The sequence below is a fragment of the Corythoichthys intestinalis genome, chromosome 8, assembly GCF_030265065.1.
Source record: "Corythoichthys intestinalis isolate RoL2023-P3 chromosome 8, ASM3026506v1, whole genome shotgun sequence".
Classification (NCBI taxonomy): domain Eukaryota; kingdom Metazoa; phylum Chordata; class Actinopteri; order Syngnathiformes; family Syngnathidae; genus Corythoichthys; species Corythoichthys intestinalis.
In genome coordinates, this window is record NC_080402.1 from 55,697,768 (window position 1) to 55,714,711 (window position 16,944).

The following is a 16,944-nucleotide window of genomic DNA, read 5'->3' on the forward strand; positions in this document are numbered from 1 at the left end:
CTTTCATTGTTTTTCCAGCATTAGTCCTTGTTGGGATTGACCAACCACCAGGGGTGAAACTTAAGGGGGTGTTGGTAGTGTGACAGCACCCGTGCCTCTAAGGAGCCCATTTTGCGGGCATAAAGTGGCGTAGCTGGGCGAGGGTCAAACAGAAAGGTATGATGATGCACAGAGCTGTTTAAATGTTAATATATCTCTGCCACTAGGGGTGGGTCCCGTTTATGCTAATCGCACCCGGGCCCTGCTCACATTTGTTATGCAACCGCCTACCAACACTGATGTTTTTCACAAAATTTCACAAGGATTGATCTAGGTACATTAAAAATAATACAATGACTTCGAGCATGTGCATATTCCGTTTTTATTAGTCACAAACAGACATTGAATTATAGAAAAAAATGCGAGATGTGACCTTTAAGTGCACCTTGTTGAGGAAAGACGCATCCTCCATTGTTTGTGATATTGGCTTTTCATTACAGTACATTACAGTTGTTAATTAGTATTTCTTCAGTCTGCTTGTTTCTGGGAACGGCCCAATTTGGGCTCTTGCCACCTCAGAAAACTGTAAAGATCATCTTTATTCTGATTTATAAACCTGTATGAAAGTCAATCATTCATTCACCAAGTTATGCCCACGTGATTATGGTCCTCACCAATTAAGTGCTTCTCTTCCCATCCCAAACGTCTCATCTATCCACAGCACTTGGCTTTCTTTCCATAGCATTCCACCACATCTGGTGAGACGCTCTCATCCTCATTTACATCCTCTGTGACAGTCTTGCCAACCAAATGGAAGATGTCTTCGGCCGCTACTCCCATGGGCTCGGCTACCTTCACTGCCAACATGTCCAGACTCAGGACAGTTCCTTTGGTTATCTTCACTTTGGCCACAACTGACTTCCCGAGCTGGAGAAAAGGAATGACGTTAAAACTGGTCAACTTTTGACTGCAATGCGCCTACTCATATGAGCAATAAATATGCTATGCTGTACTAAATCCACTATAACGCTGAACCAATCAAAATTTGGACATGTTTTCTAATGTTATTTAATCACAAGGTAAGAATCGTACCTTATCGTGACACGGCTTCTCACAGGGTAACATCTTTTTGAGGCCACTTCCTAGTGCCTTCTCCACCAGTCGAATGGAACGAACCAACTCGACTAGCTCAGACGGCTCTAGAGATGCTTCGTGGTCGCTTCCCTTCCATGTCTTATCCAGTGTGATATGACGCTCTATGACCTTTGCCCCCAGAGCAACAGCTGCCACTGAAATGTAGATTCCTGACTCATGGCCAGAATACCCGATTGGAATATCGGGAAATTCTTTCTGGTATTCCTGTTAATGGCGAGCAGTCAGAAGATTAGGCATACTTTCACATTCTATATTACCACATTTTTTCAATCAAAAGGCACACCTAAATGTCAAAATTTTTCTCCAAAATGGACAGAACGCCTAATATTGTGGACTGAGTACCAAATTGTGTCTGTCTGTCTGACTGACTGAGCGATTTTTGAAAAGGTGGATGTGAGAGTCGCATGGGAACCTTAAAGGGAGAAGGTTGTGTGTGATGGGGGCATCCCCCCAATAGCTGTAATGTTCGAGTGTGTGCGTTAGGCTAAACAACATTGGTTTGGTGAAGGACCCTCAAAAATGTCATCTACTGCGAAGAGACACGCTTACGAAGCCCACTTCAAACTAATGGATATCACCTACGCGAAACAAAAACAAACTGCCACCCATGGGGATTTTTAAGAAGACGACGCTGCCTAAAGAAAAGTTGAGCTGCCGTGTTTGATGTAGACTTATCCTGGCTGTTCAATTCAGATACGGATGAGGACTTTGATGGATTTGTGGATTGATTAAGTTTGATGTGAGTACTTTGTTAAATTCTATAATGAAGTACAATTGAACACAGTTTTGCTTTTGCTGCCTTTAAAAAATATATATATATCTATATATAGATATCTATATATGCAGATATCTACCGGTAAGTATATCTTTTCATGGGACAACACTGACAAAATGAGACTTTGACACAATGAAAAGTAGTCTGCGAGGGGTGTACTCACTTTTGTGATACACTATATATACGCTAGCGCACACGGTAGCGTGTATGCTAGCGTATGTTTTTCATGGGCAAATTTATTAGAAACCGGTTCCCATCTGCTTTGGGAGTGTACCCACTCACAATTTTTTGGGTTGACCTGAACAATTTGATCAACTCTTAAATTAAGCCCTCATTGAAAATAGTTTTCAGATATATTTTGTTTGGCCTGTCCAACCTTGAACTAGAAATAGATAAAAGACATGTTAAAATGTTATCTTAAATTTAGCAAAATTCCGAATTCGTTGCGTAAAATATTAAAATCAAAGACGAAAGTTTCATGTTTTTGTAAAAATGTTTTCTTTATACTTGGACGATTTATCTTTGAACCCCAAGGCTATAATGACCAAGAGAATTTGCAAACAGTACAGCTTGTTTTGAAAAATAACCCCAACCCTTCTATTTATTTTTTCTTTTGTGTGTGTAATTTTGCTAACTGTATGTGAATCGTTCACCCCATATTTGTATTTGTTGTGAATAAAGTTAAAAATAAATAAATAATAATGATGCGGTACGCCTTGTTTGTGTGTTAAGTACAAAAATATCACCGAAAATGAGCATGCGCGTTTTAATACAGTGCGCCCTTAAGCCGCAAAAATACAGTATATTACGAAAAATACAGTAACTTAAGGGGAAGTTCAGAATTTTTGACATAAGGCTTAATCTTGGAGTTAGCAGGGGTTTAATTAGTCAGTGGAGTTGACTTTAACAAATTCCGTGCAGTATGTTAGTTATTTATGTCTATGGGGCTGCCGTGGCACAGTTGGTAGCTCGAATTGTTCCTGGGACTGAAGGGTCAGCGGTTCAATTCCCGGCTATGACTTCCCACTGCTGAAGTGCCTTTAGGCAAGGCACTGGACCCTAATTTGCCCCCAAAAGGTTGGCAGCGCCTTACATCTAAAAAAAATGTCCCGCAGGAATAAATGAATTACTGCAGTTTGGTGTGACATCGTTTTGGCCACATGTCACATCTTGAACAACAATCTGCATTTTGAATTTATTTATGTTAGATCTCTTAATGTTTTTTTATTGGCATGCTAGAAAGGGACCATTAACTTGTACTAGATTAGCCACTCCGGAGCCCTGAAATTAATAAATGGTAAATGGAGAGTACTTATATTGCGCATTTATCTACATTGCTACAATGCCCAAAGCGCTTTACATTAGCACACATTTAACCTTTCACGCACACATTCACACACCAATGGTGCTGCTGCCATGCAAGGCGCTGCCAACCCATTGAACAACGATCTGCATTTTTACTTTATTTGACTATGTTAGATCTGTTAATATCGTTTTTTATTGGACCACTGACTCGTGCCAGTTTAGCCACTCCGGAGCCCTGAAACTAACAAATACCAAGTGACAAACTGCACGGAATGTGTTGAAATCAGCTCCACCGACTAATTTAACCCCCGCTAATTCAAAGATTAAGCATAATGTCAAAAATTCTGAACTTCCGCTTCAGGCATGTTCAAGTAATTTCTGTTTGATTTACTGTGATCACTCTAAGGTTGACATCCTCCGCCTCAAGGGGGTAGGCACTGGTACACTGCAGGATGGCAAAATTTGGGTTGTGCTCCTTCACTGTTTTGTACACTTTACGCATCGTCTCCATGGACTGCATCCCACTGGATACCACCATGGGACGTCCTGAAACATGCACACAAGGTAGAAAAACATATTCAACAAAATACCAGACAGGTTAATTTATGAATGTTCTTGAATCATATCGGTCTTTATTGTGCACATGTGACATGTCCTGCACCCCCACCCTCTCACCGATGACTGTTGGTTAACTCATTCACTACCAAAGACGTACAGTGGTACCTCTACTTATGAACATCACTACATACAGAATTTTCAGGTTACAACACGCCTCAACGGGAAAATATTGCCTATTTGTTACATAAGACGTTTCAGGATACAAAAGTCAAAAACACTATGTGGGCTGCTACTCGCCGCTTCCTACATAGAACGTAACATAATTATAGCTACTCTGCAATTGGCTATGCCTAGCAATGCATGTTCTTGGCATCTAACCGGCTAAGAGGGACCTTTACTGTGTGTGTACTGTAAGTGTGTGTGTCTCAGCGTCCTCTTCATTCGCCCCTCATGTTCTGACAGCTTTACGTGAGTGTATTAACTTTTATTCTTTACTCTTTGTTTTTTACATTATGCACAACTCTCATTGTATGTTTATTGGGTGGTAATCTAATTGTAAAATGTATGTGTTACATGTTTTGATGCACTTTTATGCTTTATAAAAGATTTATGTCTGAATTTAGAGGGCTTGGAACAGATTAGGGCATTTACATGGAAAACGTGTCTCTACTTACAGAATTTTCAGTTTACAAAACTACTTACAGAACCAATTAATTTCGTAAGTAGATGTACCACAGTATAAACAAAATTGTTCTTCAAGCCAAGCTACACTCCTGGCTGGCTTGTTTTGACACACATGGTACGATTTGGTTTCTTACCTTGATAAGAGAGAATATACAATGCTGCTTTAGCCTTTAAAAGGCTGTGCTGAGTGATCATCACACGCGAAATGTAACTCATAGCGTTAGCATTAGAGGTGGGAATCTTTGGGCACCTAACGATTCGATTCCGATTACAATTCAGAGGCTCCGATTCGACTGAAAATCGATTATTGATTTTACCCCCTACGCCTTTAATGTGTTGTACGTTAGTTCCAAAATTGTTCAAAAATCATCTCAGGCTAAACCAAACTAATATTTCATTATCAAGTTAACAGTTAGAAACAGTAAAATAAATACTCAAGTCTCCATTCTGTATCAGCAGCTTTAAACTACATTCAATTAATTTATTGATGTGAATCAACCGTTAAAGTTGTTAAAATTGCTATCATTATTCCATAATTTCCCTTCTGTCTACTTTCAACATGTCAATGTTTTAAAACTGTTTCTTCGTTTAAAGATAGATTCAAGTCAAGATTTTGTCGATTTCGGAGTATTTTAGATAAAACATTATTTAGGTTCGCTGCAACAGAGTCTTCCAGAGAAGTCTACTGCTCTAAGATGGCGGTTGTTTACAATGCGGCAACTACTAAACGGCAAGTCTGTCATTTTGCATCTAGTTCTACATATATGTGATATCTATCATAGCCTTATGTGTCCGTATGTTTTTACCAACTAGCAACTGGGTGTTGTTTGAAGCAGCTGTCGGCCGCAGTCAAGTATTATTGTTTTTTTATCTGGAGGCATGAGTTGTACATGATATTTACTCTCTGTCCGTTCCTCATTGCGTCCCGAAGACCGCGCTGACTGTGTTTTATTTCTGCTTTACCTGGTATAATTCAATAATCGGAATTTGGATGTTTGTGAATCGGTCTCGAATCTTTTCACGGCCGAATCGCGAATAATCCATGAATCGGAAATTTTGCACGCCTCTAGTTAGCATAAAATCCAGGTTAGCATTAGTATTAACTTTAGAGTAGTGAACCTCCTCTTAAACTGTTGTTTTCGTTTTATTAGCGTCATCTACGGCTTATATTAGTCGTGCTCAGTGTTTCCGTTTGCATGTTTTTTGCTTTTTTTTTTTTTTTTTTAATAAAAATCAGCCAAATTTACTATCTAACAATAACTAAAGTGCTAATATGCTTCTTCAAAATACAATAGAAAAACGCTTAAGACACTGATTGGCATAATCGCTAACGCATACCGGGCCGTGCTAAGTCATAACGTCTCATCAACAAAGAATACAAAATATACAGTTGGCTTCATTTACTCACCTCTGATGGAGGCACACCAGATCTAACAACACAAAAGACAATCAAACACACGACACTTCATAAAATTATTGATTCAGCAACTCAACCTGAGTGTAGCAGACTAGCAGTGAACTATTTCTCTCTTGCTGTAATCACTGGCGCACATGCACAGCCTCAAATTATACACAAAGACCCAAACGGGACTGCTCAGAGCTGCTGACAAAAATCGATTATCAAATTTATTGGCAACTAAATTAAAAATCGATTAGTTGTTGCGGCCTTAGCTCATTCACTACCAAAGACTTATGAACAAAAATGTTCTTCACAGCCAGGCTGCACTCCAGGCTTGTTTGTTTTCAAACGCACGATAAGATTTGTTTTCTTGACAAGAGAATATGCAATGCTGCCTTAGCCTTTACAAGTTTGCTGAGTGATTATCACACGCTAAATGTAACTCATAGCATTAGTGTAACATCCACGTTAGCATTAGTGTTAACTTTAGCGTAGTGATTCTCCTCTTAAACTGTCGATATTCGTTTTATTGTCTAATGCTAATGCTATCATTATCATAACATCCACGTTAGCATTAGCATTAACTTTAGCCATAGACTTCAAAATTATATTGTCGGGACACATTCCCCAGACACTGCGCCACACCTTTAAGTAGGGGGCCGTCCCAGACTCCCCTTCAGTCGGTCGAAGTCGGTCGCAGTTATTCTCATACACATGCAACGATCTAAAGCCGGATTTTGGTTGAAAAAGTAAAAAAGCTGTACCGCAAAAAAAAGGAAGGATTGTCTCAGGAGTGATTTGTTCGAGGATCCAAGGCATTTATTATATTTTTCGTTCCATGCATGCATTTTGAAATGTGAAAAAAATCAATGGGAGAAATTAGCCGCTACAGCATTGGCAGATTACTTTGCAATATTTACGTAAAATAAATGCTACCTGCACTTTTTTTTTCTTTTTACCAGAATCCAGACTATTTTAACGTCCATATCTAGAAAGAATTCAGGGATTCAGGCGTTAGATTAAGCATTAATTCACAAGAATTTTCAACAGAAAAAGCTCTTTGTTTACATATTGCTGCAGCTAATTTCCTTACTGACTAGCCTTGTAGTTCGCAGTATTTACGTAAATTAAATGCTACCTGCAAGTTTTTTTTGTTTTTTTTTTTTGCTTTTAACTAGTGCTATCAAATTTATCGCGTTAACGGGCGGTAATTTTTTTTTTTTTTTAATTAATCACTTTAAAATATTTGACGCATTTAACGCATGCACAGAATGACCCGCTCATGCATTGCCTCAAGCAGATTACAATGACGCCGTTTTTTTTTGCAAATTGAGAGCCAAGAGGCATAGAAAGGCAAGTGGACACAGGCGTTCATTGGACCACGCCATTTATTGGCATAAGCTTCGGCAACTCCTTCACAACAAACATAAGTATCATTGAGTGAAAGCACAACAAAAATAATATTATATTATTTATCTCTCAAAAAAAATCATGTTCACAAAAAGAAAAGTGCTTCAATCTGTATTAATGAGGTCCTATTCTCACGCAGTTAAACAACAATGAAAAGAGAACTGACATTCCCAATCAAAATAGCTATGCAAAAAACACATAAAACTTACTCAGACTTTGGTCAAACTCTATTTAGTCACAATATACAAACTATCAGAGGTCTCGTATGTTGTGAAGCCAGCACTCAAATGACCGTGAAGTACAATGGATGGAACAGTAAACAGGGACTACGGTGTCAGTCGAGGGACAAAATACATCATTGGCTTGATTTCTAAGTAATTTAAAACTCTCCATTGACACCTTGTGGTGTATTTCAATCACTACCTTACGTAGTTAAAGACACTGTGGAAGAACGGCAGGGAGTCCGATGTGACGTCACCGCTCGGCGACGTCAACAATGGCGAGCTACTAGTTTATTTTTTGATTAAAAATTTTACAAATTTTATTAAAATGAAAAACATTAAGAGGGGTTTATTGTTATAATAAACAAATACAGTATTTAAGTACAGTATGTTGAATGTATATTACAGGTACACGATAATTATCCTTTCGATAACAGGAATTATGACGTCATCCCAATAAATCCAATAACATTATTAATAGGACCGATAATATACGTATAATATTTTTGGCACGGTGTTGGCGGATTGGGATGAGAACGTTTGTTTCCACTCCTGTTTTGCCTGTACAACATATCAGTGACTGTGTGTGGTTTGGGAAAAGGGAGTTTTACAACAAAACGAGCACTCCATTTCTGTGACGTAACGCTTAAGTGACGGCAGTGTGCAGCACGGCTAGCTAGTAAACAACAAGCATGGCATCGGTTGTGTGGGATTTTTTAAATTGTCGGTGGAGAACTCTTGACTTGCAATTTGTAACACATACAAAGCCTAAGTTCCACGAGGAGGGGAAAAGTTGTCGAGCTACAACACATCTTAATAAGCCACATAAAAGATCACAATCGCTTCAATGGTGTTTTAAACGAGTATGAGGACGTGCGAGCTGCGTATGAAGCTGCCCATCCCAGGTTCATCATTCCAAGCCACGGCCACTTTTCAGATGAGTGTTTACCGGCCAATTATAATGAGATTGCCACGCTTGTCCATACTTTGATCAGCAACCATGCACGGCACATAAGTTTCACCACAGATATATGAACGTGTAATGTTAGTCCTGTCAGCGTGCTTGGCCTGACGGTGCAGTGGCTGGATAAGGATTTCGTACTGTACAGAGAAGAAACCTCATGCTTCATTCAAAATGGGTTCACTCACTGCTGTTTATGTGATTATAAGGCAAGCCATTAATGCTTTTTGTTATACCATATTTGATCATGAGGATAGGCTTTCACTAAATTTCTAACTTGTTTCAGTGTCAGTTATTTACTTTTGGATACTGTGAAGAAAGAGTCTTAATGCACTTTTTGTTTCAGTTAAATTTATCAACATTTACCTGTATTTCTTTACTTGAATCCTAGCCTTGGCTTATGCAAAGTTTTGTTACTGTTCAAGAGGGCGTATTTTTCTATCATTGTGTGATGAACCTTACTATGGCAATTAGCAAATGTTTGAGAGGCCTTTTGATTATTGAAAGGCTTTCTGTCCCATAATTGCCAGGTTAAGTTGTTTAAAGGACCAAGACCACAACAGTCTCCTCTCCTCTGGCAGCAAATGTGTTTGTCTGATGACAAAGCACAATATTTGTTGGGTTTATGTTTTAGTTCAGTGCTCATTGTTCAGGGAACACCTCCTCAATGACATTGACTAATTGATTGTGAATGACTCAAATTATACTTATTTGAAAAAAATAAATATTGGCACTTTAATTGAAGTCGCGACTATTCTTGTCTTTGTTTTGTTCATTATATTAATGTTAATGTCATCATGACAAATCTGGTTAGGTCAAAGGAAAATCTATGTTGAATCCACCACTAGTTTTTTTAACTTCCAGTTCAAAAACTGTGAATATACATTTAAAAATTATACATTTATTATCAGTTATCAATATCGGTATCGGCTTTGAGGAGCAGAAGTTATAGATATCGGTTTCAAAAAATGGATATCTTGCACCCCTAATGTATATATCCGTCTTGTGTCTTATATCTTCATTCCAACAATAATTTAGAGAGAAATATGGCATAAAGATGATTTGAATTGCGATTAATTAATTTTTAAGCTGTGATTAACTTGATTAAACATTTTAATCGTTTGACAGCCCTACTTTTAACCAAGAATCGAGACTGTTTTACATCCATATCTATAAAGAATTCAGGGATTTAACCATTTATCCACAAACATTTTCAACGTAAAAAGCTCTTTGTCTCAGTTTCCACTCGTTCAGCTTTGACGGAGATAGGCCTCCTATTAATCGGCCCCGTGTCCCGTCAATAAATTAAGAAGATTATGTTTTACCATTATGTTGGCATTTTCCTTGTAGATGCTACAATATGTGCTCGTCTGTCACTGTTCATTCAAAATTGTTGGAAACCTTTTTTTTCTATTTATTTTTGGACTAAAACCTTTGAATTCTTACAAAAATATTTTGAATATTCGTTGACAAAAACTTTTTTAAGTATTTTTCAATAAACACTAACACATTTTGAGATGACTAAAATATGACTAAGACAACCCAGTACTCAATACTTCGTCAAAAAGGCACAATGGAATAGAATAGAATAGAATACAATACAATAGAAATAGGCACAACAAAAATAGCACAATTAGCCTTGTTTTTGGCAGCACAAGGCTAATTGTGCTATAATAAGTTCACAGGTGTCATCTATTAAAACTGTTTCTCAACCATTATTGAACCATATTTGACATTAGAACTGCTGTTAACAGTTCTATGCAGTTTCATTATGTACACCTTATTATCACAACAACGATAGAAAAAATATTTCATAATTTTCATGGTAATGTTGTCAAATAACAACGTGCAAAAATTCTATACATGCTTTAATTTGGAACTCGTTACTGAATTGGATTTTCCCACCTTTCTTGGCCGTTTTCTCCAGGTAAGGAAAGTTGTTGGTGTCTCCTGAGCCCACTTTGAAGAAAGGCACATTCAACTCATGGAGGAATTCTACCGCCATCTAAAGTGCAAATATTTATAGTGAAACGCATTTTTCATTTATTAATTAAAGTGTAAAATCTAAAAAATGAATGGAGTGGCCTACCTCATCCATTCCCGAGGCGGTGAAGAAAATCCCAATCTCCTTTGCATACTTCTGCAGCTCCCTGTACTGCTCATGGCTGAACTCTAGGTGGCGCTTGTGATCACCATAAGTTTCCCCCCATGAGTTCTTTGTCTTGTAAGGACGCTCTAAAGCACGTTTGTTAAACTTGTACTCCAGCTCACTCTTCTGGAACTTGGCACAGTCGGCACCACAGTCCTGTCAAAGTGCAATATAGTAAGGTCCAAAAACATGCTATATATATTTACTTTAATGGTGGCATGTGTGACAGTGTGACGCACGTCCACCTCACAGTTCTGGCATCAATCTAGAGCTCCGGCCTTCCGGTGTGGAGTAGTTTACATTTTATCGCCGCGTGTTTGCGTGTGCTGCATGCATTCGGCATAGCACAAATGCCTGTTAATTGCATATGAGATTCCAGTTCCTTTCACAGATGTTTATTGGTCATCAACACACCGTTGAAATAAAGTTCAGACATACAAAATAAGAAAAACATCTGTATTAACATTGTTAAATGTTAGCATTGCTATATTGAAGCTAGTGGATAAAAGACACTACTAACCACGAGTGGTGTGACAAAATATGGAAATGGTGATATATCGTGATGTTTTGTATCCCAAAAGGTTACTGATATGCTCCTGCCAAGAATCGATATATCGTTTAAAAAAGGTGTCACTGTCTTCATGTTCATTTACGGGCATTTACAGGTCACTTCCTGTTGCCTTATTCATTTGGGGAGATTTTCATGTGACTTCCTGTTCTCTAAACCAAAATCAACAGGAAGTGACCCAGAAATGCTCCAAAATCAGGAGAAAGTGATCTGAAATGCCCCAAAATTAAACGAGCTATGCATTGTGTTTATGTGTGTGTGTTTTTCAAATATTTCTTACTTTTAGAATAGCTTCTGTTTTATTTAACAATAACAAATTTATGCATTTGAATGCGTGATTTATTAGGATGTATTGCCACTACATTAAGCCCATTTCAGACTTACACTGCTGGCCAAAAGTATTGGTACCCCTGCAATTCTGTCAGATAATGCTCAAATTCTCCCAGGAATTGATTGCAATTACAAATGCTTTTGTCGTAATATCTTCATTTATTTTGTTTGCAATGAAAAAAAACAAACACAAAAGAGAATGGAGGGGGAAAAAATGACAATCATTAACATTTTAATTTGAACTCCGTATTGGCACCCTTTGAAAAATCATGTGTTGCTTCTCTAATTTGTGAAATTAACAGCACCCGTTACTTACCTGTGGCGCATACAGTGGGGCAAATAAGTATTTAGTCAACCACTAATTGTGCAAGTTCTCCCACTTGAAAATATTAGAGAGGCCTGTAATTGTCAACATGGGTAAACCTCAACCATGAGAGACAGACTCTGGGGAGAAAAAAACCCCAGAAAATCACATTGTTTGATTTTTAGAAAATTTATTTGTAAATCATGGTGGAAAATAAGTATTTGGTTGTCACAAAAAGTTCATCTCAATACTTTGTTACGTACCCTTTGTTGGCAATAACGGAGGCCAAACGTTTTCTGTAACTCTTCACAAGCTTTTCACACACTGTTGCTGGTATTTTGGCCCATTCCTCCATGCAGATCTCCTCCAGAGCAGTGATGTTTTGGGGCTATCGTTGGGCAACACGGACTGTCAACTCCCTCCACAGATTTTCTATGGGGTTGAGATCTGGAGACTGGCTAGGCCACTCCAGTTCCTTGAAATGCTTCTTACGAAGCCACGCCTTTGTTGCCCTGGCTGTGTGTTGGGATCACTGTCATGCTGAAAGACCCAGCCATGTCTCATCTTCAATGCCCTTGCTGACGGAGGGAGATTTTCACTCAAAATCTCTCGATACATAGCCCCATTCATTATTTCCTTTACACAGATCCGTCGTCCTGGTCCCTTTGCAGAAAAACAGCCCCAAAGCATGACGTTTCCACCTCCATGCTTCACAGTGGGTATGGTGTTCTTCGGATGCAATTCAGTATTCTTTCTCCTCCAAACACGAGAACCTGTGTTTCTACCAAAAGGTTCTATTTTGGTTTCATCTGACCATAACACATTCTCCCAGTCCTCTTCTGGATCATCCAAATGCTCTCTAGCGAACCGCAGACGGGCCTGGACGTGTACTTTCTTCAGCAGGGGGACACGTCTAGCAGTGCAGGATTTGAGTCCCTGGCGGCGCATTGTGTTACTGATACTAGCCTTTGTTACTGTGGTCCCAGCTCTCTGTAGGTCATTCACTAGGTTCCCCCCGTGTGGTTCTAGGATTTTTGCTCACCGTTCTTGTTATCATTTTGACGACACGCGGTGAGATCTTACATGGAGCCCCAGATCGAGGGAGATTATTAGTGGTCTTGTATGTCTTCCATTTTCTAATAATTGCTCCCACAGTTGATTTCTTTACACCAAGCGTTGTACCTATGGTAGATTCCGTCTTCCCAGCCTGGTGCAGGTGTACAATTTTGTCTCTGGTGTCCTTCGACAGCTCTTTGGTCTTGGCCATAGTGGAGTTTGGAGTGTGACTGACTGATGTTGTGGACAGGTGTCTTTTATACCGATTATGAGTTAAAACAGGTGCCATTAATTCAGGTAACGAGTGGAGCCTCGTTTGACCTCGTTAGAAGAAGTTAGACCTCTTTGACAGCCAGAAATCTGTTGACAATTACAGGCCTCTCTAATCTTTTAAAGAAGGAGAACTTGCACAATTGGTGGTTGACTAAATACTTATTTGCCCCACTGTAACAGGTGGTGGCAATAACTAAATCACACTTGCAGCTAGTTAAAATGGATTAAAGTTTACTCAACCTCTGTCCTGTGTCCTTGTGTGTACCACATTGAGCATGGAGAAAAGAAAGAAGACCAAAGAACGGTCTGATGACTTGAGAAGCAAAATTGTGAGGAAGCATGGGCAATCAACAAGTCCATCTCCAAAGACCTGAATGTTCGTTCCTGTGTCTACCGTGCGTAGTGTTATCAATAAGTGTGAAGCCCATGGCACTGTGGCTAACCTCCCTAGATGTGGATGGAAAAGAAAGACTGACGGGAGATTTCAACGAAAGATGTGCGGATGGTGGCTAAAGAACCTCGACTAACATCCATACAAGTTCAAGCTGTCCTGCAGTCCGAGGATACAACAGTGTCAACCCGTAGTATTCGTCGCTGTTTGAATGAAAAGGGACTCTATGGTAGGCTACCCAGAAAGACCCCACTTCTGACCCAGAGACATTAAAAAGCCAGGCTGCAGTTTGCCAAAACTTTATTGAGAAAGCCAAAAACATTTTGGAAGAATATTCTCTGGTCAGATGAGACAAAAGTAGGGCTTTTTGGGAAAAGGCATAACAGAGTTTACAGGAACAAAAACCAGGCCTTTAAAGATAAAAACACGGTCCTCACAGTCAAACATGGCGGAGGTTCCTTTATGTTTTGGGGTTGCGGGCAGCAAAGCACCCTTGTCAAGAGTCAAAAATCTGCATTGGACAAGGTGTCACGAGTCAAGAATCTGCATTGGACAAGGTGATGATGCTGGAACTTTGCTTTGGTGCTGTTCCAGTGAGATTTACAAAGATGACTGCCTGAAGAAAACATCAAAATTCCCTCAGTCCTTGACGATATGGGGCTTCATGTCAGGCAAAGGCACTGGGCTGGCTGTGGTTAAATCTTCAATTAATGCAAAAGTTTAAATTGAAATTTTAGACAGCTTTCTTATCCCTTCAATTGTAAATATGTTTGTCATTTTCCAAGATAAGAATGCATCATGCCACAGAGCAAAAACTTAAAGCATTCCTTGGAGAAAGACTCATCCAGTCAATGTCACGGCCTGCAAATAGCACCGATCTCAACGCTATTAAAAACCTGAGGTGGAAATTGAAAAAAAAATGGTCCACAACAAGGCACCGACCTGCAAGGATGATCTGGCAACTGCAGTCAAAGAGAGTTGGCACCAAATTGATGAAGAATACTCATGAAATCCATGCCTCAGAGACTGCAAGCTGTCATAAAAGCCAGAGGTGGTGCTACTAAATACTCAAGATGTGTTTTGATTGTAATTACTTTGTTTATTTCTTATATTTTTTTCCTCAGAATGGAGTGATTCCATATATATTTCCCTGCACTTGCTCTATGATAGCAACATTTACTGACCACCACAAAGTTTTTATTAATTTCTCTAAGAGTAGCACTTTTGAAGTTATTCATTATTTTTTCAAGCTTTTTATCCGAGTTTGTTTTAAATGATAAAATGTCTGAGTGAGTGCTCGTTCGAGACTGGTGATTCCATACTTTTTGCTAGGGGTTGTAGGACACGACCCAGTTAATCTCCGTGTCAGTCGACCCGGGAACTTGCTTTCAGACATAAGGGCTACCCATTTAAATCCCGTGATTTAAACAGAGTTCAGCATTTGTCTGAAAGGGGCTTTTTCGTGATTGGTTAAAAAAATGACAATCATATCGCATATCGGCAATAATTCATGAGATAATATATCGCCTAAAAAAATTTATGGCGACAGGCCTACTGTATAGGGATGTGACAATATATTGAAAAGGTGATTTATCGTGATGCTTTGGTGCCCAAAAGGTTATTGATATGCCCCCACCTAGAATCGGTACAACGTTTTAAAAAGGGATCATTACTTAAAAAAAAAAAAAAAGTTGTTCCCAAAATCTTTCATTGGAATAGTGTCTACGTTAGCTTACTGGCTGCCATTGACGGCACTAGACGTCCAATTTATTTTGACTAGATTGCACATCTAGTGCCGTCAATGGCACTGAAACCAGAGCATTCACAGCCTTTTGTGGGCATTTACATTTTACTGCATTTACGGGTTACTTCCTGTTGATTGTGAGTGATCCGACAAAATACATTTCTGAAAGTTTGAAACTTGGTTTAAGATAAATGAATCACACCCTTCACTCCCCCCACCCACAAAACAAACAATCACCTTTGCATTTGGACACTGTCCATTAAATGTTGCTGCACTTTCATGTGTAATAAATAGTAAAAAATAAAATCCATAATATTAGCCACAAGAAAATAATGTTTATTATTGTCTTTAAAAGATCGTTTTGGCAGTAATTACCTTAAGAAATTTAAAAAGTGAGATTGGTTTGGCATTAATTACCTTTAAAAAAAGAAGTGACATTTACCATTATGAATGTACTTTTTATTTGTTTGGTCGATTGATACACTTTTTGTTCAAGCACATTCGGTTAACTTTAACGCATAAGGCGGTTTTGGTTTCATATCCGTGTCACCGTTATAAATGATTACCTTTGCCATTTTGATCATTTTCTTAGCGACCTCGATGTCTCCCTGGTGGTTTTGTCCTATTTCGGCAATAATGAAGCATGGGTGGTTGGCTCCGATCATCCGACCCGGGCAAAGTTCAAATTTTAAAGGCATCTTGTTGAAAGAAATATTAAACCAGCACTTACAAATATATTTAAATAAATGAAATTGATCGGAGTGACGCTACGACTGGCTCTTCTCAACTAGGGAAGACCAAGCGGAACGCTTATTGTGTTGCACGTCCCGGAAGTGTGATTATTTCCGCGTTTGTAAGAGTTGCCGACGTGGCGGCCATGTTGGATAGGTCAACATCTATGGAAATGAACCATAAATGTTTTCGAAATGTGGGAGGACAACACATCTACCGATTATATAACGTTTTTTTTTTTTTTTTTACCTCATAGATGACCAAGGCGGTCTTCTAGGATAGAAAATGTAAACAGGTGTACACAAGGAATACAAATTCCAGTCTAACAAGTCTACATGTCCATTGTTAAAACAAGTGGAAAAACAAATAAAGGGACAAAGCACATTTATTTGAAACGCATTACATGAGCAAATGTCTGTTCATTATGAGAATACCTTTAACAAATTTACATTACCCAAAGCTGCGCTAAACTAGGGTGACCATATTTTGATTTCCAAAAAAGAGAACACTCAGCCCGGCCTTAAGTTACTTGAATTTTACTCGAAGTTCACTCAAAGATGGCTATATTACTTTAATATATTTAAAGTGCGCCCCCTCACTCTGGATGGAAAAATGCATTTTGAAAAAAATATATATATACTGGACTGTCTCAGGAAATTAGAATACACAATATTCTAATTTTCTGAGACAGTCCAGTATATATATATATATATATATATATCAGAGGTTGCGCTAGACATTTTCGTTGTCTGTCATTTTGACTGACAGGGTCATAAAAATCCGGTCATAGTCTATTTTTACCCGTCACTTAAATTTTTAAAATGATAATGATGACATATTCAATAGTTTAGTTTTTATTCATTTTGAATTAATATTGTAACGCTTGCTTGGCGGCGAAAAATTAGACACGGAAGTCGTGGTATTTTTCTCCCTTTTTACTCTGCTTACCG

The 16,944-nt window shown here is 38.6% G+C and overlaps 1 protein-coding gene across 1 annotated transcript; it reads right to left on the reverse strand.

Moving 5' to 3' along the window:
* Positions 1–322: 322 nt before the first annotated feature.
* LOC130920812 (sialic acid synthase-like) lies at positions 323–16,075 on the reverse strand. The gene is made up of 6 exons (XM_057844267.1): positions 15,829–16,075; positions 10,537–10,752; positions 10,353–10,452; positions 3,606–3,760; positions 1,072–1,338; positions 323–906 (listed from the first exon to the last, which is right to left on the reverse strand). The coding sequence occupies exons 1-6, from the start codon at positions 15,958–15,960 to the stop codon at positions 691–693; spliced, it is 1,086 nt and encodes a 361-aa protein (XP_057700250.1). The 5' UTR covers positions 15,961–16,075; the 3' UTR covers positions 323–690.
* Between the last annotated feature and the right edge of the window lie 869 nt (positions 16,076–16,944).